General features: G+C 42.9%; 1 protein-coding gene across 1 annotated transcript in view; it reads left to right on the top strand.

The window, feature by feature from the left end:
- TEX11 (testis expressed 11) overlaps positions 1–23,504 on the top strand; it is a 147,084-nt gene that overhangs the window by 71,657 nt on the left and 51,923 nt on the right. Inside the window, exons 16-21 of the mRNA XM_030575123.1 lie at positions 7,922–8,059; positions 15,788–15,890; positions 18,800–18,924; positions 19,703–19,788; positions 20,527–20,580; positions 21,383–21,423. Of these exons, the coding sequence (XP_030430983.1) occupies positions 7,922–8,059; positions 15,788–15,890; positions 18,800–18,924; positions 19,703–19,788; positions 20,527–20,580; positions 21,383–21,423 (547 nt within the window). The remainder of the gene's footprint in view (positions 1–7,921; positions 8,060–15,787; positions 15,891–18,799; positions 18,925–19,702; positions 19,789–20,526; positions 20,581–21,382; positions 21,424–23,504) is intronic.

Genomic DNA, 23,504 nt, shown 5'->3' with positions numbered 1-23,504 from the left:
TGCAAGTTTGGCTCCGTTTGATCTACCCACCGAACAGGACTCCAAGGTGACTGTTCCCACCAGAGTTATTGTCTCCCTCACATGGTGGTTGAATGCAGAATAGGTCATGGTGGCAGTCACTTGGACAACCACACTGCTCAAGGTACCTGGACCCTATGAGAAGCCAGGCTACATTTAAACATACTGGAACTGAGGGCAGTCTGCCTTGCGTGCAAGGCCTTCTTGCTGCTCATACGCTCACTTCATGTACAGATAATTTTGCACAGTGATCACCACGGTTCTCTATATAAACAAACAGGGAGGAGTCAAATCTTATCCCCTCTGTCTGGGAACCGTCAGACTTTGGAACTGGTGTGTCAGGAACCTATCATGATAGACACTGCATACCTTCCTGGTATTCACAACTGCCTTGCAGACTAACTAAGCAGAAGCTTCTTAACAGACCACAAATGGGAGATTCACGACATGGTCCCAGTGAGATATTTACACAGTGGGGTACTCCATTATGGAACCTCTTTGCATCCGTAATGAACAAAAAGTTCTCCTGTGGCAGGGCCCACTCGCCCCTGCCTCTGCTCAAGTCCACAAATTGCTCAAAGAGCTGTATGCTAGTAAAACACCCGGTGCAGTTTATTTACAATGTTGGCTTCCAGCCCCTTATACACTATACAGCCTTACTCCTACAGTCTGAGAGGACCCTCAGCTCCTGAGGTAAGCAGGGAAGAGCAATCTTCCCCTCTCTCTGTGTGCTTCCCCCCTCCTACTTCCTTCCCATGCCTTTTTGTATGCTTTGTCTAATGGGTTAACTAGCCTTCCAGCTTTCCTTCACTCACCAATTAGGTACAACTCTTCTTAACCAGGTCTGTTCTGCAGTATTTAATTGGAGCTGCAATGAATGCTTGCTCAGCTATTGTTGCCCGGCACTCTGTCACAACTCCCTGTATTGTTCCAGAGAAGCCATGGGTCACAACTCCTAGGGCGACGCTTTTCTGCTGTCTTGGGCGAATGGCTTCAGATATGACTTTCCCTTCCATTCCCTTATTTCCACTAGTCATGGGGAAGATACGACATGACAGAGCCAACATCATTCTCCTAGCCCCCTGTTGGCTCAAACAGTTCTGGTTCATGGAACTTCTAATCATGTCTGGCCACCCACCAATCAGGATACTCCCATTCCCAGATCTCCTAACCCAGGAGGCGGGTGGGAAATCAAGTATCCCAATCTACCTCACGGCCTCATGTTGAACGTGCTTCAGAAATAGCGCTCATGCTTGGTCTCTGTTCAGAAGTTCCTTAACCAAAATAGAACCTGCTATTTGGCCAAATGAAGATGCTTTTTGGCCTGGGTGCAACTCTACCAACATTCTACAGATACATTAAGCATGCTGGTGGTCCTGGACTATCTCCTGTCCCTGAAGACTTCAGGTCTTGTTATTAGTTGACCGCAAATATATCTTGCAGCAATTAGTGACCTTCTTCCCTTCGGTGGAAAGATGTTCCACCTTTACTCATCCTGCTACAGTACAATTTATGAAAGGTCTGATCAGGACCTTCCCTCTAGTGCTTTAACCATGTCATGTCGACAGTCACAAGCCCACATTTTGAATCCTTGATGACGTGGTATGACACAACTCTCTATGAAGATGGTGTTCTTAGTGGCTATCACTTCAGCCAGAAGGCTCAGCGAGCTTGGAGTCATCATGGTAGATCCTCCTTATGCAGTGACTCACAAAGGAAGGGCTTCTCTCTGACTACACTCTAAATTTCTCCCTAACATTGTTTGAGTTCCATATCAATCAAATGATATACCTACCTGTATTTTTTCGAAAAATCCACACTTCCTCTGAAGGCAAGAGACTTCACTCCCTCGATGTTTGGCATGCCCTGGCATTCTACCTGCGAAGAATCAAACCCATTAGGAAAACAGACTTTTTATCGTCATAGCAGAGAGATTGCATGGGCAAGCCATATGCTCTCAGAGGATTTCTAAGTGGATTTTGGGATAAATCTTAGAGTGCTACAAGATAGCAAAAATTCTTCCCTCTGGGCGGTGTTATAGCTCACTCCATGCAAGCAAAAGCTGCCTCCACGGCATCCCTATCTGATGTCCTACTGCAGGGCTGCCACCTGGAGTTCTGTCTGCATGTTTATGACACGTTACACTCTAGTTCATGCCTCAGCTGCAGATCCAGCAGTGTATCACAAGCATCTGTGCTACCTGCTTCTACGTGCGCATCTCCAGTCTAAACGTTGCTTGCCAATCACTCCTGTGGAATACAATAGGGAACATCACTTGAAGACATAATGGAGGATACTTATTGTAACTGGAGATTCTTCAAGATATGTTGTCCCTATCTGTATTCCACTACCGGCACTCCATCCCTTCTGCTTTGGATCCTGTTGAATTTGCAGTCAAAAGAGGAACTGGAGAGATTTTGACCTGCACCGCCTCTTATACTCTTGGTCTGAAGCATGAGGATAGCTCCTGTGCATGTGGAGGCCAGCAGACACTACTTTGAAGAATGTCTGGACTCAGGTGCATAGTGTGCATGTGTACCCTCACACGTGGAACACAGATAGCGATCACACATCTTGAAGAACCTCCAGTTACAGTATTAACAGTCACAAACTATGTTAAAAGAAAATTATTAAGATTGCTAAGTTAAGCAGTCAGAAGTTATGAAATGCCAGAATTAAGGCTCCTGTGCTACTTGAATGTGGTTCCCTTGTGTGTATGTATATGATACAATCTTTAATTGCATGATCAGATGTTATTTTTTCTTCAAGGTCTCTTTCTCCTTGAGTGCACAGGATGGACAGTACTCACTTAATGAGCAGCTACTCAATATTTTTGTTTTCTCCTCATTATTCAATGTGTGACCCCGTGCTTTATTTGCTGAACAACATCTAAATCTTCTACTGACGACAGAATTATTAAATTCCTTATGGGTTTTTGTATGGCACTTATCATTATAGTATCTGAGGGCATCTGAAACGTTAATTTATCTTCACAACACCCTTCTGATGTGAAGGGATGGTACTGAGGCACAGAGAGATTAAGGTCAAAAGCATCCACTAATTTTAGTTGCCCAGTCTGAGATAAATAGTGCCTGATTTTTCAGTGTATTTGGCATTAACTAGCACTTTGTATGAGCAGAACGTATTTCCCATTGACTTCAGCTGCAGCTGTGAGTGCTTAGCACTTCAGCACATCTGACCCCAGGATATCAAGTTGTGCAGCCTGAAAATGAGGAACACACAATTAGTAACCAAGCTTTTCAAAAGGTAGTCAAGTGACTTGCCCAGCATCACATAGGAACTCTGTGGCAAAGGCAGGAAAAGAATCCTTTTTTTTTTTTTTTTTTCAGGGCAGCAACTGCCTTAGCCATGACACCATCTTTTCTCTTTTCAGTCCCCTGCCTCCTTCACTACATACCTTTCAACCTTTGCAACGAATGAGGCTGAGATTCTACAGACAACAGCTTCCTTTACTACACAACCCTGATTCATCCCTAGAATAGGCCCGTGTTGTACACTAAATGAGGCAGGGTCCTCTGAAGAAAAAAAATGTAATCATGCAGTTAAAGACTGTATAATAGTACAGATGCATAAAGGGCTAAATTGAGATGGTACCGATTCCTGAATTCTGGAATATCCCACCTTTGAGTGTTTTACTTTGCAACTGTAATAATGCTCTTGTAATTCAGTTTTGTGTGTAATTTTCTAAATTTTCCAGCACAAACTGAAGAAACAAGTTCCATCGTATGGCATCATATTGACACTGACATGGTTCATGTGTAGGGTTAGAACTTCCAGATTCACTGTACAGACCTCTGCCACTTGAGCTAACAGAGTAACTGATAGCAGTAGTAAGTCATCATCCTCTATGTGGACCAGAACTAGAGGGGAATGGGACACACTTTTAGTGAGTTTCACAACTGTTTGCTGACAGCAGAGGAAAGGTGAGACTAAGGATTCTTGGGTTCCATTCCAGGCTCTGGAGGGGTGTGCTTCCAGTGGGTGCAGACTCTTCTGCCCATAGTCCCCAGCATCCACCCTTCTGCCCCATCCCCTCCAATCCGCCTCTGTTCCAGTCCTGTCTTTCCCACCTCTGGCTCCTTAACCTAATTCCATTCTACTCACCTCCCCAGTCCTATTCTCCACTCCTCAGGCTTCTCATTTCATAGAATCATAGAATATCAGGGTTGGAAGGGACCTCAGGAGGTCATCTAGTCCCACCCCCTGCTCAAAGCAGGACCAATCCCCAACTAAATCATCCCAGCCAGGGCTTTGTCAAGCCTGACCTTAAAAACCTCTAAGGAAGGAGATTCCACCACCTCCTTAGATAACCAATTCCAGTGCTTCACGACCCTCCTAGTGAAATAGTGTTTCCTAATATTCAACCTAAACCTCCCCCACTGCAACTTGAGACCATTACTCCTTGTTCTGTAATCAGCTACCACTGAGAACAGTCTAGATCCATCCTCTTTGGAACCCCCTTTCAGGTAGTTGAAAGCAGCTATCAAATCCCTGCTCACTCTTCTCGTCTGCAAACTAAACAATCCCAGTTTCCTCGGCCTCTCCTCATAAGTCATGTGCTCCAGCCCCCTTATAATTTTTGTTGCCCTCCGTTGGACTCTTTCCAATTTTTCCACATCCTCCTTGTAGTGTGGGGTCCAAAACTGGATACAGTACTCCAGATGAGGCCTCACCAATGTCAAATAGACGGGAATGATCACGTCCCTTGATCTGCTGGCAGTGCCCCTACTTATACAGTCCAAAATGCCGTTAGCCTTCTTGGTAACAAGGGCGCATGCTGTCGACTCATATCCAGCTTCTCGTCCACTGTAACACCTAGGTCCTTTTCTGCAGAACTTCTGCCTAGCCATTCGGTCCCTAGTCTGTAGCAGTACATGAGATTCTTCTGTCCTAAGTGCAGGACTTTGCACTTGTCCTTATTGAACCTCATCAGATTTCTTTTGGCCTAATCCTCTCTTTTGTCTAGGCCCCTATGTATCCTATCCCTGCCCTCCAGCATATCTCCTAGTTTAGTGTCATCTGCAGACTTGCTGAGGGTGCTGTCCACTTGCCATCCTCCAGATCAGTAATGAAGATACTGAACAAACTGGCTCCAGGACCGACCTCTGGAGCACTCCGCTTGATACCGGCTGCCAACTAGACATGGAGCCATTGATCACTACCCATTGAGCCCGAGGATCTAGCCAGTTTTCTATCCACCTTATAGTCCTTTAATCCAGCCCTTACTTCTTTAACTTGCCAGCAAGAATACTGTGGGAGACCATATCAAAAGCTTTGCTAAAGTCAAGGAATAACACATCCACCCCTTTACCCTCATCCACAGAGCCAGTTATCTCTTCATAGAAGGCAATTAGGTTAGTCAGGCATGACTTGCCCTTGGTGAATCCATGCTGACTGTTCCTGATCACTTTCCTCCTTGCCCAGCAAGTCCCAGTTCCACCTCCTTCCTGGTTCCTTCTCCATTTGGTTTTTCCCTTGTCTCCCCATTGGCTCCCAGTCAGTCTGCCTTCCTGGGCTTCTCATCCAATCTCAGTATCACTCCTCCATTTCTTGCTCAAGTCTCTCCCTTCCCCGACTCCTTGTCCCAGTCTCTTTGCCCAGCCAACCATAGTTCTCTCCACACCTTGTGAGATTGGTCTCCCCTCTCCTCCCTGGTTCCTTAGTTCCACTTTTTTTGTCCTGCCAGTCTCAGTCTGCCCACGTCTTTCAGCTTCTTGTCTGATCTCAGTGCTCCTTCCTGCAGCCAGCGACAACTAGTTCCCGGTCCCCACCCCGTTTCTCTCACTAGGACCCAGCTTTCCTCTTCCTCCTCAGTTCCCAGTCTCCTTGTGCAGCCAGTCTCAGTTCCAGTTTCACTAGGCTCCTTATCCCAACCTACTTCTTTCTCTCCCCATGCTCTGACTTTTGTCCCCTCAGCATTCCAATCAGATGGCTTCCTCCTCTATGCTGTCTGGGGCCTGCAAGGAGATCATTAAGAGCACAGGAGAGAGAGGCTCCGTCCTGCTCTTAGTTCCAGTGCCTTTCCCCACTCTGGCCTGGAGTAGTTAGGAGCGGCCATTACATGGAAAGTCGAGCTTCACCTCCTAGTCCTGGGCTGGAGGAAGGTTGCTCATTTGCTCGGTGGAGATAGGGCATGCACAGTCTTGTCACATGTATGAATTATAAGGGGATGGAACGTACTCAGTTGCTGTGTGTGGATAGTGCATGCACAGTCTGTCCAGCACTTGGAGCTGTGAGACGACTGAGTATACTCATGGATAATGGAATCTTCAGAGATTTTAGTAGCTAGAATCTCTTAAGTCTCTACTGAGCATGCACGAACTGTAATTTTTCAAAGGCTTAAAACTTGGCCAGATTTGGATGGATTTTCACAGTGATTACACAAGCGCCATCCCTGCCAAATTTTAAGTCCCCGTTCCAAAGTGCTGTTCAAAGAAAGTCACCAGAATTATTTTATGTGGGCAAAACAGCTGTTTCCCTAGCCTTGTTTTAAAAAATGGCTAAACTGTTTTTCCTGAAATTTTCTAAAAAATTCAATCTGAGGCAGATAGTACAAAAAATTTAAGTTTAAAGGATTAAAGTTTGGCAAAGTTACAAGTCACTGAAAACAGTTTTATCAAGGGAGCTGTTGGGTGACATTAATAGTATAGTAATAGGCAGGGCTATTGCTGCATGTGATTTTTTTCAGGTCTTTAATAATGTATTGTCCTCTGAATGCCTTTCTAATTCTGCAATATCCTTTTTGAGATGGGGTCACCAGTATTGTACACAGTATTCAGATGAGGTTGCACTATTCATTTATATAATTGCATTATATTTTCTATATTATCACCAACCCATTGCTTTGCATCCTAACATCTTGTTGGTGTTTTTGACTGCAGTTGCACATTGAGCAAAGATGCTCATTGAGCTGTCCACAATGATGCCCAAGTCTGTTTTTTTTTTTTATTTATTACAGCTAATTTAGAACCCTGTGAGGTATATGAATAGTTAAATTTGGGTTTATCAACACTTAACTTCATCTGCCATTGTGTTTCCCATTCTCTTGTCTTGATACAGACTAACACAGCTGCTACTCTGAAACCTAAATAACTCTGTCATCTGCAAATTTTGCTACCTTACTGCTTACATGCCTTTCCAGATTGTTAATTAATATCTTAAACACCACATACCTAATATAGAACCTTAAATCATTCTGCTGTTAACTTTTAGTCATGATGAATATTGACCATTTATTCCTACCCTCTGTTTCTCATCTCCAAAGTAGCTTTTAATCCATGACAATACTTTGCCTCTCATCCTATGACAACTAAGTTTCTTTAAGGATCCTAGCCAAAGGCTTTTTGAAGCCCTAAATAAATTGTTAATTGGTTCTCCTTTATCTACTACTTTATTGACACGTTCAAAGAATTCTCACAGACAAGACATGATTTTCCTTTGCAGATGCCGTGCTGGTTAGACCCTGTTATATTTAATGAAGGGGAAGTCTGTAACAGGATCCAGTGGTTGGAAGTTGAAGCTAGACAAATCCCAACTAGAAATAAGGTGTAAATTTTTAACAGGCTGATTAATTACTGGAACAGTTTACCAAGGGTCGTGGTGGATTCTCTATCACTGGCAGTTTTTAAATCAAGATTGGATGTTTTTCTAAAAGCTCTGCTCTAGGAATTATTTTGAGGATGTTCTGTTGTCTGTGCCATATGGGAAGTCAGACTAGATGATCACAATGGTCCCTTCTGGCCTTGGAATCTATGAACGTATTTAACTATTTCACCCTTTTGAATCTTATGAAGCCTAATTTATTTAGCTTAGTAAAATGTAGTTAATTTAAACTTCAGTGTGGCTGTTCTTAATTTTTATTTATTTTTTTTAAATTTTCTAGGCAAAAAACTACTCTGAAGCCCTTCAGTGGTATAACTATTCTCTCAGCTTCTATTCGTCTGGGCAGATAGATCAGAACTTGGCTAAGCTGCAGAGGAATATGGCTTCCTGCTATTTTCATCTGAAACAACTTGAAAAAGTATTTGTGTGTGTGTGTATGGTGTTACAGTGTCAATGGGACTTGATTTTAAATTGTGACAGGGTAAAGGGGAATGGAAGTTTGTTCTGTAGCTTTTCTGTGTTACATGATTACACTTGGGACTTGAAGGTTTAAAAATGTACACACTTAATTATTAATATATTTTCATTAGAGTCCCCCCCACTTCTAGGTGCTGTACAGACATAATAGAGGGCATGATTTCTGCCACAAACAGCATACAATGTAAAGAAATGATAGAGCAGAGAGAAGCGGTCCATCAGATAGATAAAATGGCAAAAGTGGAGATTTGTCACATCTTAATAATAAAATGTTTTTGATACTAATATGTTTTAAAATGAAAATATAAAACTATCCCCATTTGCTACTTGACATGGACATTATTAATTGGGTAATTTATTAAGGGTATCATGGTAGAAGTTTTTTCTTCAAAGGGGGCAATGGCGTTGTGCACCAGCTCAGAGAGATGGAGCAGCATGACTGCATCACTGGTGGAACACACAGATGGGGAGCAATGTAAAAAGACACAAAGGTGGAAAAGTGCGGGGGGGCTTGACAGACAAGAAGTTTGAGCCTAATGTGGTAGAAAAGCTGCTGTACAGCAAGGCTGCCATGGAGTTACTGGTAAATGGACTGTCTTGTGTAAAGTTTTATATTCCAGCATGTCATCAGACCACTAACTTCAATGAGCTGGGGAACAAAATGATTGCAATGAAGTATGTATTACAGAGAGGGAGCTTTAACAGCTGTAAAGACCTAGAGAGATCACATGGCGCAAGTGATCCTTGTGCCTCTTAACATAACAACTAGTGTCACCAGAACAGACTCAAAACTAGTATCATCTGTGTGTAAGTCTAAAAATCTTGCTACTCTTAAAATAGGACTGACTTAATTTTGTCTAAATTAAAAAAGCATCTTGAGCACTTGCTTTAAGTGATCACTAGATGGAGGTCTAAGCTATGTCTGTACTTTACAAATGATGTACAAACTTGTCTGCTGATACTGCCTGTGGTCTGTCATTCTGAATGGAGAGCAGAGACATGCTGTGAGATGCAGCAAGAGCTGCTCCTTGAAGTTAGACTTACAGCAATTAGATTCATAGAGTCATAGACTCTGGGACTGGAAGGGACCTTGAGAGGTCATCGAATCCAGTCCCATGCCCTCATGGCAGGACCAAATACTGTCTAGACCATCCCTGATAGAAATTTATCTAACCTACTCTTAAATAGTTCCAGAGATGGAGATTCCACAACCTTCCTAGGCAGTTTATTCCAATGTTTAACCACCCTGACAGTTAGGAACTTTTTCCTAATGTCCAACCTAAACCTCCCTTGCTGCAGTTTAAGCCCATTGCTTCTTGCTCTATCCTTAGAGGCTAAGGTCAGCAAGTTTTCTCTCACCTCCTTATGACACCCTTTTAGATACCTGAAAACTGCTATCGTGTCCCATCTCAGTCTTCTCTTTTCCAAACTAAACAAACCCAATTCTTTCAACCTTCCTTCATAGGTCATGTTCTCTAGACCTTTAATCATTCTTGTTGCTCTTCTCTGGACCCTCTCCAATTTCTCCACATATTTCTTGAAATGCGGTGCCCAGAACTGGACACAATACTCCAGTTGAGGCCTGACCAGCGCAGAGAAGAGCAGAAGAATGACTTCTCGTGTCTTGCTCACAACACATCTGTTAATGCATCCCAGAATCATGTTTGCTTTTTTTGCAACAGCATCACACTATTGACTCATATTTAGCTTGTGGTCCACTATAACCCCTAGATCCCTTTTGGCCGTACTCCCTCCTAGACAGTCTCTTCTCATTCTGTATGTGTGAAACTGATTGTTCCTTCCTAAGTGGAGCACTTTGCATTTGTCTTTATTAAACTTCATCCTGTTTACCTCAGACCATTTCTCCAACTTGTCCAGGTTATTTTGAATTTTGACCCTATCCTCCAAAGCAGTTGCAATCCCTCCCAGTTTGGTATCATCTGCAAACTTAATAAGCATACTTTCTATGCCAATATCTAAGTTGTTGATGAAGATATTGAACAGAGCCGGTCCCAAAACAGACCCCTGCGGAACCCCACTCATTATACCTTTCCAGCAGGATTGGGAGCCATTAATAACTACTCTCTGAGTACGGTTATCCAGCCAGTTATGCACCCACCTTATAGTAGCCCCATCTAAGTTGTATTTGCCTAGTTTACCAATAAGAATATCATGCGAGACCATATTAAATGCCTTACTAAAGTCTAGGTATACCACATCTGCCGCTTCTCCCTTATCCACAAGACTTGTTATCCTATCAAAGAAAGCTATCAGATTAGTCTGACATGATTTGTTCTTTACAAATCCATGCTGGCTATTCCCTGTCAGCTTACCACCTTCCAAGTGTTTGCAGATGATTTCCTTAACTAGTTGCTCCATTATCTTCCTTGGCATGGAAGTTAAACTAACTGGTCTGTAGTTTCCTGGGTTGTTTTTATTTCCCTTTTTGTAGATGGGCACTATGTTTGCCCTTTTCCAGTCTTCTGGAATCTCTCCTGTCTCCCATGATTTTCCAAAGATAATAGCTAGAGGCTCAGATAGCTCCTTGAGTATTCTAGGATGCATTTCATCAGGCCCTGGTGACTTGCAGGCATTTAACTTTTCTAAGATATTTTTAACTTGTTCCTTTTTTATTTTCTCTTCTAAACCTACCCCCTTCCCATTAGCATTCACTATGTTAGGCATTCCTTCAGACTTCTCAATGAAGACCGAAACAAAGAAGTCATTAAGCATCTCTGCCATTTCCAAGTTTCCTTTTACAGTTTCTCCGTCCTCACTGAGCAGTGGGCCTACCCTGTCTTTTGTCTTCCTCTTGCTTCTAATGTATTGATAAAAAGACATCTAGTGTGATATTCTCATGAAGTTGAGGGCATTCACTTTCCTGTGTACACACCAACCTGCCGTTGCGAGTCGCATGTCCTGTAGCAAAGTAAGAGTCTCTTGGAAACTCACTGTATTCTACTAATGTGTGTGACAGATGTTAGGGGAGCAGTGCTGCACCCTCATGTGTCTCAGCCCAGTAAAATTTCTGGAACTGAAGACTTTATAGAAAAGGTGAGCGTTAAAGAGGCTGGGGAAATAGTGAACAATTTACTGGAGTCTGGTCTCTGGAAGGGTGGAGTTGCGTTTTGGAGTTCTTTAGACCAGCGTTTCTCAAATGTGGCCACTGGGACTTTTCTTGTGGCTACAACAGGGGTGGGCAAACTTTTTGGCTGGAGGCCGACATCGGGGTGGGGAAATTGCTTGCAGGGCCAAGAATGTTGGGGTGTGGGAGGGGTGTAGTGTGCAGGAAGGGGCTCAGGGCAAGGGGTTGGGACAGAGGAGGGGTGCAGGGCACAGGAGGGGGTACACAGTGTGAGAGGAGGCTCAGGGCAGGGGGTTGAGGTGCAGGAGGGAGTGCAGAGTGTGGCGGGGGCTCGGCAGGGGTTTCGGGGTGCAGCAGAGGTTTGGGATAGGGGTTTCGGATGTGGGGTGCAGGAAGGGTTCGGGGTGAGGCCTCCGGCCTGGCACCGCTTATCTGGAGTGGCTCCAGGGTGGCAACAGTGTACAGTGGGGCCAGGGCAGGCTCCCACTGGCCCTGGCCCCATGACGCTCATGGAAGTGGCTGGCACCACGTCCCTGCGGCCCCTCCCCCAAAGCTCCCATGGCTGGGAATGGGAACCACAGCCAAATGGGAGCTTCGGGAAGGTACCCACAGGCAAGAGCAGTGCGTAGAGCCCTCTGCCCCCCCACCCCCAGGGGCTGCAGGGACACAGTGCTGGTCACTTCCCAGAGCAAAGCAGAACCCGTGGGCCATGGGGATGGTAATCCCACAGGCCAGATCCAAATCCCTGAGGGGCCAGATCTGACCTGCGGACTGTACTTTGCCCACCCCTGGGCTACAGCCTCCTGGGCTGTGATGGGGAAGGGAGGGAGCAGCGGCTCCTCCTTCTCCCTGGTGCTCCTGGATGCTTTGGTGTTGGTTGCTGGGGCTTCCAGCAAGTGTTGGGCACTGCCTCCCTCTAGAGACACCTGGGGCACAATGCTGGAGGAGCAGGCAGCTGGGGAGTTCCCCACCTTCCCAGGGGAGGTGGGACTCAGGATCTGGGCTTAAGCCCGGAGATAGCAGGGAGGTATGTTCTGGCTGCGAGGCTTTGGGTTCCAGCCCCGGGCTCTGGCTGTACGGCTTTGGGTTCCGTCCCCTAGCTGAGGGGCTTCAGGCCCCACTGCTGCTCCCAGCCAACTCCCGCCCCATTGCCCTGACCCCTGCTGCCTCCCCTGATCCCCCATCCAGGGGTTAATTTGTGCTCAGACTTGTCGGGGCTGGATAAGTCTGCTATGAAAAGTGATACTTGCATGTTTGTTAATATCACTTTTCACAGCAGACTTACTAGCTAGCAATAAATAAATTACCATGATTTGGGTGTGTCTATGTGCATATTTATTATTTGTTTTTTCCAAAAGCTAATTAAGTATTTTAGGAAAAAGTGTGAGAGTGGCCACCAGGAAGAGTTGGTGGCAGCACTCTGAGGCCACCAAATAATTATTCCTGAGAATCCCTGCTGTAGACACCATGCTAATAAGCACCATATTAGAGCTGGTGCATAGTTGCAGCTATTGTTAAAAAATGCCCAGATGTTTACATTCTAACCCTCTGTTTTGAGTTCCTCATAACTTTTAAAAATCTTTTGGGCTGAAGTTTTCCAGATCTGGTACCTGCCTGAAGGTGAAACTTGGAGTAAAAAACATTCAACTATTTGTGGGTAGAAAGAGAGAGAAAAAATATTTTTCCCCATTAGAAAGAAATTCTTTCAATTTATTTTAGAGCTTTACAAGCAAAATGGCTGAGGGTATAATGTTTAAATTTAACAGAAACAGCCCTCATTGTGGAGAAGTGCCTTTACATATTCTTGGGATAGAGGGTTTTGATTTGGCTAAATCAGAAGAATTTGAACATCACACTTTGCACATCCGTAGGACATTTCTAACAGTAGTTCTTTAAAACCATGTTTGAACAGAAACTAGGCTGTAGTAACGTGTGTCTTAAGGGATCCTTTAATCTAACATGCAAAGACATATAACAAGCTCCAGAGTCTGAAGCTGAAGTTAGAAAAATTCAAATTGGAAATTAGAAATCTTCACAGGCAAAAAGTTGCAATTAACCATTGAAACAGGTTACTATATGATCATGTAATTAAAGCCTATGATAGTGTGTAAACATGAGGGGACCAACTTAAAGTTGCACAGTGAACATTAATTATGTCATTCCCTAACTTGAGTGCTTGGCTCTGCAACCTTAATGTTATTTTAATGTTGTTTTGTGATGTAATTTCCTATTTAAAAAAAACAAATTAAATAATAATTATATCATTAGGAACTATACTGACCTCCAGCTTGTATCATCAGCAGGGTTTGTGACCATTAGATCCCCAGCACTGACCTTTGCCACTTGAACTAACTGGTAGCAGTAGTAGGCTATTAACATCTCCATGGACCAGTCACTAGAGGGAGATGAAGACACATGTTTTAGCAGTGGGTTTCACAGCCATTTACTGGAAGCAGAGACATGTAGAAACTCAGGACATCTGGGTTCAATTCCAGGTTCTGAAGGAGAGTTTTCTATAGTAGTTATAGACCTCTCTGCCCCTGTGCTTTCAGCTGTCCCAGTCCCCTTCTTCTCATATATACCTTCTGCTCCTGTCCAACCCTCCACCTTAGCTTTGACCCCGATCCCCCTCTACTCTTACCCATTCCCCACTCCCACTCCAGCTCTTGCCTCCCTCTGTGCCTGTCCACCCTCCTCCTACCCTCCTCCTGCATGGCTTCTGCAATGCCTTCTTGTCCACCATTCTTCATCCCTCTGAATTCAAATCAGGCTCAGCCCCATCCCCTTTCACCGTGCTGACTGCTTGGTAGCATCAGGAGGATTGAGAGCATAGGAGAGACAGTCTCCCAGCTCTCAGTTGCTGTGCTTAGTCCCACGTTGGCCCCCTGGCTGATAGAAGGAGCGATTTCAGCAAAAGTCCTCAGCACCTCCAGTCAAGCTGGAGCATGCTTAGTGCAGATGGAATCATCAGAAAATGTAGCTGCCAAACTCTAATAAGTCTCTACTGGGTATTTATAGATTGAGACTTTTCAAAGGCTCCTAGCTTGGCAAATTTGGGTGAAATTTTCAAGGGACAGCAGAAGGCGAATCTCTGATACTAGGAGAACTGCCCAAACAAATTTAAAATTCCTGCTCCAAAGCATGAAGGCTCTAGAACTTCTTAACAAAATGGTTGTAATACTCTTTTAATTTGGGCCAAACAATGTATTTTCCCTAATCTCATTCTCAGAAATGGCTGAGCCATTTGACCTGAAACTTTCCAAAAAAAATTCAGCCAGAGGCAGACACTCGGCATGGAAAATTCTAGCTTGAAGGGACAAAGTTTGGCAACGTTGTAAGCAACTGGAAATAGCATTTTGAAGTGTCAAACAGTGTTAACTATTGATGGCACTACTAGCCTTCTTCACTTGTTATGCTGTACCCCGAGCTGAGTCCTTGGCAGCCGCATAGAATCCTGACTCTCTGGATCTTAAAGCAGAAGCCTTCACTGCCTGAATTAAAAGGGCCCACTCTGTTTGCCAGCTCATCAATCTCTATATGTTTCCCAGCTACCACTAGAGAGGGACAGAGCATCTCACTAAGTGGGTATGGATTACATGTTTCACCTAAAAAGAACAGGAATACTTGTGGCACCTGTTCTTTTTGCGGATACAGACTAACAAGGCTGCTACTCTGAAACATGTTCCACCTAGATGAGGAAGCTTGCCTGAGTTTTAGAAATCCATCCAGCTCTAATCCGCATGCATGCCCTGACAGCAGAGGTTGAACCTGGGACTTCTACATCTAAATGCAAGAGCCTGAACTGCCAGAGCTGAATGACCCACATCTGAGAATCAGGGATGCAGCAAGTTAATCAACCTTTTTGTCCCAGCCATCACTAGACAGGGACAAAACAAAACACTATTATCTAACCCTGAATATATGTGGCAACTTCTATTTCCGTGTACTGCTGCGTATGCCAAGTAGAGTCCAGGAGAGTCATTTATAAACAAGATGCTCTGCAGACCCCTACCTCCATTCAAGATGAATTTCACCCCATCCAGTGGGTCAGCACAGTGAGACTGTAATAGAGCCTATGCCTTGTGCTGGCCTTCTGCATTTGGTTGAATTTCACTCTTACTTCTTAGCTCACAAGGTGAAACTTCCAAGGCTGTGGAAAAAATGGTCTGATGTTATACTGTGTCTGTTGAGAAACAGTGTGTGACCCTGGAATTAACTACTATATTGTTAAGGGGTCAGAATTAAGGGTTTGTTTGCAACTGTAATTTTAGCATTTCTTGAGTTTTAAATGTTTAACTGCAACATTAACATTTATTGTCCCTCTATATGTGCTCAAAAGCTTATTTTTGTGACTTTTATTTTGTTTTTCAGCTCTGGATAATTTAAGATTTTTAAGATCCTCAGGGCATGGACTTTTCTTTGTCTGTAAAACACCAAGCTTTATACAGCTGTGGAGCTGTTTAAATAACACGTATATAATCATTGATATCTTCTCTCTCAGTTTAGCTCACCCCTGCTACAATGTGTGTTACTGACTGCTTGTCATGACTGTGATAAAATCCTGTTAATCTTTTCTGTCAACAGGCAAAAGAGGCAGTGAAGGAAGCAGAGAGGTGTGATCCCAGCAGCATCTTCACTCAATTCAGTGTGTATAAGGTTGCGGTCTTGGAGGGTAACACTGAAAAAGGTAGAAACAATCAGAAGGGTAATATGTTGCTGTGTACATATGAACACATGATTATTTTGCTGTTTTATTGAGTTGGTCTTTTCCCAACAAAAAAACTGCCTTTGACTTAGCCTATTTCTCCACCTATGCCCTAAATTCCTTTCTCCCCTTCACCTCGAAACTAATTGGAAATGCTGTCTGCATCACTGCTTCAGTTTACATCCTAGACCCTCTCCAATCTAGCTTCTGCCCTTTCCACTGAAACTACTCTAACCAAAGTCTCTAATCGCCTCCTCTTGGCCAAATGTCAGTGCCTCAGTTGCCTTGATTTCCTGGGTCTCTGTTGCTTTTGACATTGTTGATCCATCCTCTTCTTGACTTCTTATCTACGCTGGTCTTTTGTGATACTGTACTTTCCTAAGTCTCCTCTTATCTCTCTCACCATTCCGTCAGGTTTTTTGATGGGTGGTCCTCCTCTCTCCCACTTTCTGATGGGATCTCATAGGTCTCCATCTTCAACCACCTCCATTTCTTCCATATATTGTATTCTAGGTCAGTGGTTCTCAACTGGTGGTCCACGGACTCTTGGGGGTCCACAGACTATGTCTACTCTTATTCTTAGGCTTGACCCCTTTTTCTACCTTCCTTTCTGGAGGATCATAATCTGAGTCTTCCTGATTACAAGTAGCTTGTTTGCTGACCATTGATGTCCATTATCTGCAGCTCCTTTGTGCTGTCATTTATGGGCACTTCTCTCTTCCCCCTATCAGCTCGTAATTTGCATCAACACAGATGCTTTTTAGCTTGCTTTTGGACTAAAAGCCATCAGCAGAGCTCAGAGACTCTGTCTTAAAATGAACAGGAGTACTTGTGGCACCTTAGAGAGTAACACATTTATTTCAGCATAAGCTTTCGTGGGCTACAGCTCACTTTTTCGGATGTATAGAATGGAACACACAGACAGGAGATATTTATACATACAGAGAACATGAAAAGGTGGAAGTATGCATACCAACTGGAAGATATTTGTTAGTCTCTAAGGTGCCACAAGTATGCCTGTTCTTTTTGTGGATACAGACTAACACGGCTGCTACTCTGAAACCTGTCTTAAAATAAACTTCCATCTGAGTTTTGATTACTTTCCACTTTTAGCTCCTGCTTCCAAAACGCACAGTGATCTGAAAAAGAAAACATAACCTATTGTGGCGCTTTTTTGGAGCCCTAATAGGATTTTACTTAAGTAGCATGTTCTGCTTGCATTTTTTTTTCTTTTCACCCCTTCTGTAATATACACTGCATATGTCATAGGAAAATGCACATTTTTTCATATTAACTTCTATAACATTATATTAACCATATCAATTTTACATAAGGTGTGACTATTTCTTTTGTGCTCACAGTTTTCTTATACCCTTATCAAAGTGATTACTCAGAGCCAACTTCATTGTTCCTAACATTGCTACTTTGTGCATCTCGTCCCTGCTATTGCTCCAGAGGGTACTGTCTTTTTCATTTCTTACTCTTTTACTGCAGCTCTTATCTGCTACTTAGTTACAAAAAAAAAAAAAAATACCGACTTTCTCCCCATTCTCCTAGTTGTCTTAAAAAAGATACTGAACTTTATAAAGCATTGAGGTACCTTAAGGATTAAATGCTAAATATCAGAGCCAAACAACACTAATTACCTGTCTCTGGCAAAAAGTGTCTGTCTGTTTTGCATCTTTGAATAAAAAATTCAATTGGATTTTTAGTGGTATTATTTAAACAAAACCAAACCAATTCATCGTCAACCAAAAAAACAAGAGTTTTACAAACCAGGAGTGTTGATTTAGGTCCTTAAAACATCACATATCTACACAATATATTTGCATACACACACAGATACATACATACATTCCCTTTTTCTTAACATCCCTTGCACTGCTCTAATAATTTTTACACAGCTGTAAATAGATTGCATTCCCTTTTATACATTTGGGGGCAGTTAAGTTCCAGTGGAAACCCCTTGTGTTCTTTTAGCGAATTTGACTAATTTGTCCATAGTCAAATGATTTCAATCAGATTGTCTCTTTGCCTGGATTATTTGCAGACATTCCTTTGGAAAAGGGCCAATTTTTCCTTCAAATGGCTGCAAAGAAACCAAGAATTCTCTTCCTATAATGCCTTTTCTTTTTAACATTTTAACAACTTTCAACTGTTTTAATTTCCTCCAGCCTCTGCAAAGTTAACTTCTTACTCTTTTTCCTTAAATCACTTGTTTATCTCCCAAAATGACACTTTCATCAACTCAGATTTCACCATTTCAAGTAATTGTCTGAGGGATCTGAATTCCCCATGCCTGTAGTTACTCCTTCCCTTACTCTTGCCACTAAGTCTCTCAGGGCTCCTAACTTGTTTTCCAGTCTCTTTATCTGTTGCCTGCCTGCTTGTCTGGGCCCGATCTTGATTTCTTCACTGGAGCCTCTGGAATTTTGCAGAATGTTAAAAAATGGTGCACATAATTTTTTGGTGCATAATTTTTAATGTTTTGGTGCAAAATGCCCCCAGGAGTAACTCTTGTTGATTTGAGTCAAGACATGGGAGAATGGAGCCCTACCCGGCCTATGGGTTATATATTAGAGGGAGGGTTCTGCTTTCTGCAACAAGAGCGGGGTGCTAGACAAGGCTTCCATTGTTTGGCAACACTGTCTGCAGTAGCCAGAAAAACCATGTTAGCATTTCTCTACAGTTAAGCACTGGGCTTGCTAGAAAGGTGTTAACATATTTATCTAGTCAGAACAGGTTTTCCAGGGGGAACTTGTGAAAATTAGTTGAAGGTGTCAGCCTTTCCACAGACCAGGATGATATTTATATTAAAATATCAGAGTACAGCTACTTTTGTGTGTTTCTATGAAAAATTCTGTTAACAGCTGGTTCCTCATGTATTTCAGCTGTGGAAGCAATTGTTGCAATGGGGAAGTTAGCAGCAAAGCCAGCTCAGCATGAAGATAAGCTACTAGCAGATGGAAGTGCAGCCACCAGCCTTTTGAGTTTAGCTGCCCAGATTGCTTTAGAGGTAGGTAGAGCTGATAATGTTTTCTGGGACTTCTGCTTCACTTTCAAATAAATGTAGCAGCTGTAGCCTGTCCTACTTGTAGTTTTTCTTGCTATGTGCTACACTAGAGAAGACCTTGCTATGTAAACTCAAGTGTGTTGAATACAGTGAAGCAGAAGTTTATTCCAAACCAAAGAAATAAAGTTTTTAAAGAATTCTTAAGGAAAATTCCTGAGCTATAGATGTTAGTGGATAGACATTGCACCAGATGCTTCCTTAGGTCTCCCTTCTGTCACAAGCTACAGAATTTCTGTTGTCTTCTATGGCTTGATTGCTGAAGATGCTCAATTCAGAAGGGGAAGCTGCTTATATGTTCTTAAGGAGCTCAGATTCTGGGGTCGGGAAATCCTGAAGGACTATGAAAATTTACTTGTCCCTCTTGCTTGTCTGTGAGCAGTGACTGAATGGTGTGTGTGCACTGAATGAATGAATATGGGCATATATAGAGCAGCCCTTTCAGCTATCTCTTGGGGTTTGCTAATAATATCCCAAGTTCTAATGGCTTCCCTAAGCTGTATTGTTCCTGTTCTATCTATGGACTGATTGCGCAAGGAATCACAGGATCTTTTGTTAAGATTTTTTTCCTTGCATCTGGGGATGTTTCTTATGCAGAATCGTCTTGCCTTTCCCCCAGGAAAAGGCCATGTAAACCCAGCAAACATTTTGCAGTTGTGGGTAGGATGGCATTGCTTGACAATTGGCACAGCTTTTAGAAAATGTTTTTGTTACTTGTTTTCAGAATGAACAACAAGCTGTGGCTATCAAAGCTTTGGAGTATTTATCTCAGCACTCACAAGATTGTCAACAAGTATTTACAGCTTTAAAGTGAGTATTTGAGATACCAATAAAGGAAGGGAATTTGTGCTGTTTTTCTTTCTTTTAATTTATTACATCTGAAAAGTTTTTATTTTCATGAAGGTGAAGAACTGAGCAGGTAATGTGTATTATGCTAGCCTGCAGCTCCTGTGCTGTTGAAATCCAGAGCATCCCATGACCCTGCAAAACATACCTCAATCCTGAAATGCCACACCTTTAACCAGGCCTGTCATAGGCCTCTCTAGAGCAGTGGATGCCAGTTGCTCTGAGTTTAATGTTGTTTTTGTGATGTGGACAAATGGCCAGTAGTGACTAGAATGAAATTACAATCAATGCATTTGACTTGCTATCGATCATCCCCAGAGGTGAAAAGACTGGTTTGGTATTTAGCCCTAAAACTTGGGTTTGTTGATAACTTAAGTAATTTTTTAAAATAGCATGTTAAAATGTTCTACCCTATTTTAAGAATAATAATAATAAGACAAACATATTTCTTCTATTGTTTACTCCAAGCCAGTCAGGCATTGATTTAGCAAAGTAGAGGACAAAATAAAGGATGAGAATTGGGAAAATCTTATAAAGTTCTTAATCCCAATCTGATACCTTGTATCTTTCAGTAGGTATATTTAATTGATGGCATGGAGAAGAGGTGGGAAAAGGTTGTCTCTTGTTGGGGCTGAAAAGGCACAAAATATTGATGGAGATGTAATTTCTAAGTCTCATTTTCTGTGTTTCTCTTACATGTAGGTGTTTGGTTCGCCTTGTGTTGTCAAAAGTCACGGCAGAACCCAAAGAGAATAGGTGAGGCCATTTGCTAAATACAATGACTGTCCACCTAAAAAGATATATTTGGTTTTTATTTTCTTACCATGTGATTATGGGACCAGTCCCTGTTCAAGCTAAACACCAATTGACATAACTGAATAAGAACTTCTAGGACTGGGCCCAGTGGCATCAAGTGTGACCAGCTCTTCACCTTGTATAACTTTCCTCCAAGTACCTGCACTCCATCCCCTTTCCTGTTAACTGGATGCCAGCATGATACTAAATCAGTCCTCAGTGGGGAATGTGGATCATGTGGCCTCTCTGAGGTTGACATCTCCAGTTGACATTTGGAGGATGTACCTGTCAAGAGCTCTGAGAACTGTGTGGTCTTCCCTGCCAGAGACCAAGCATTTTTTAACTCTTTGTTGAGTGCCCAAAAGCTCAGGAAAGGAATACTGTTGATGGTAGACAATGGGTCTCCTTGGAGTGGGCTCTATCACTTTGCTATGCACCCAAGTTGGAGTTAGTACCATACAGCTTACTTCTGATATTGCAAGGAAACAAGGCCATGTAAATGAAACTTGGAAGCTGAGTCTGTGGCTTCCTTTCTGAAAATCTCCTACAACACTCCTCCTTTGGGTCTACAAATCTACAGGCCTATAACACTCTTACTACGGATCTGCAACGCTGCTACTCCAGGTCTTACAACACTATGGGTTTTGAGTCTATATGCTTTTGACAAAAGCAGGAATACTGTATCTGTAATTAGTTATCGTATTCTGTCATACCATATAAATAATAAAGTGTTCTGTAAAACTGGATTTTTCTTCTACTCTAGGGATAAAGATATGGACACACTCCTGACTTACTTGACCTCAGGTACGTAGTTTACATAAGACCATAAGAGTGGCCGTACTGGGTCAAACCAAAGATCCATCTAGCCCAGAATCCTGTCTACTGACAGTGGCCAATTCCAGGTGCCCGAGAGGGAATGAACCCAACAGGCAATGATCAAGTGATCTCTCTCCTGCCATCCAACTCCACCTTCTGACAAACAGAGGCTTGGAACGCCCTTCCTTACTCATCCTAGCTAATATCCATTAACGGACTTAACCTCCATGAATTTATCCAGTTCTCTTTTAAACATTGTTATAGTTCTAGCCTTCACAGCCTCCTAAGACAAAGAGTTCCACAAGTTGACTGTGTGCTGTGTGAAGAACTTCTTTTTATTTGTTTTAAACCTGCTGGCCATTAGTTTAATTTGGTGACCCCTAGTTCTTGTATTATGGAAACAAGTAAATAACTTTTCCTAATTTACTTTCTGTACATCACTCATGATTTTATATACCTCTATCATATCCCCCCTTGGTCTCCTCTTTTCCAAGCTGAAAAGTCCTAGCCTCTTTAATCTCTCCTGATATGGGACCCGTTCCAAACCCCTAATCATTTTAGTTGCCCTTCTCTGAACCTTTTCTAATGCCAGTATATCTTTTTTGAGATGAGGAGACCACATCTGTATGCAGTATTCAAGATGTGGGCGCACTATGGATTTATACAAGAGCAATAAGATATTCTCCGTCTTATTTTCTATCCCTTTTTTAATGATTCCTAACATCCAGTTTGCTTTTTTGATTGCTGCTGCACATTGCGTGGACGTCTTCAGAGAACTATCCACGATGACTTCAAGATCTCTTTCCTGATTCATTGTAGCTAGATTTAGCCCCCATCCATTTTCTGTGTTTGTACACCTATGAACATGTTGATGGTACAGTTAATGCTGTGTGTTTCTGCTCTGAAAAGCCTGCGGACTAGAGCTGGAAGAGCTTCATTCCTAGTAGGCCTGTAACAGTGTTAGCTGCTTCCCTCAGACAAAAGGCTCACTCTTCCTACAGTTTCCCCTTGGGAAGGAGAAACCCTACTTATGATCACAAATGCAGTCAAAACAATCAGGTAGCATCCACACTAGCAGGTCTAGGGGCTTCAGTCTGGGATGGCCCGAAGTGGCAGTTCTCTACTCTGTCTGCATGGATAGGGCTCAGAACAGCATCTTTATTAGCAGGCAGGAGCTATGACAAACGAAAAGAGTTGTTTTGAGTTTCCAGTGGGAATTTATAAATGTGGTAGTTAAAGACCAAGTGCTGGGCTCTTCATTGTCCTAGCGATTTACAAGAGGATTGTTTTTATTAAAGTGACTTCTGTTCTTCCTCTGAAACGTAGAAACTGCAGAAAATAATATAAAGTTGGTAAGAGAAATGGGGGGCTAATTACAATACTGACACTCACTTCAGTTTACCCCTCGCCTCCCTCCCAAAAAATCCCTTTTCTTCTTTGAGCAGTGTCCCTATGGGGTGCTCCACTGTAGTTGTGTCTGCGTCCCTGCGCTGCTGATCAGAGAACTTTGGTAGCAAGGTCTGTTGGAGCAGCAAAGAATCCTGTGGCACCTTATAGACTAACAGACATTTTGGAGCATGAGCTTTCGTGGGTGATGCATGTAGTGGGAATTCCGAGGGCCAGGTGTGTATATATATGCAAGCAAGCTAGAGATAATGAGGTTAGTTCAATCAGGGAGGATGAGGCCCTGTTCTAGCAGTTGAGGTGTGAAAACCAAGGGAGGAGAAACTGGTTCTGTAGTTGGCAAGCCATTCACAGTCTTTGTTTAATCCTGAGCTGATGGTGTCAAATTTGCAGATGAACTGAAGCTCAGCAGTTTCTCTTTGAAGTCTGGTCCTGAAGTTTTTTTGCTGCAGGATGGCCACCTTAAGGTCTGCTATAGTGTGGCCAGGGAGGTTGAAGTGTTCTCCTACAGGTTTTTGTATATTGCCATTCCTAATATCTGATTTGCATCCATTTATCCTTTTCCATAGAGACTGTCCAGTTTGGCCGATGTGCATAGCAGAGGGGCATTGCTGGCATATGATGGCGTATATTACATTGATGGATGTGCAGGTGAATGAACCGGT

The sequence above is a fragment of the Gopherus evgoodei genome, chromosome 9 (assembly GCF_007399415.2).
Source record: "Gopherus evgoodei ecotype Sinaloan lineage chromosome 9, rGopEvg1_v1.p, whole genome shotgun sequence".
Taxonomy (NCBI): Eukaryota; Metazoa; Chordata; order Testudines; family Testudinidae; genus Gopherus; species Gopherus evgoodei.
The sequence above is the reverse complement of the archived record's forward strand: the minus strand, read 5'-3'. Positions and strand labels throughout refer to the sequence as shown.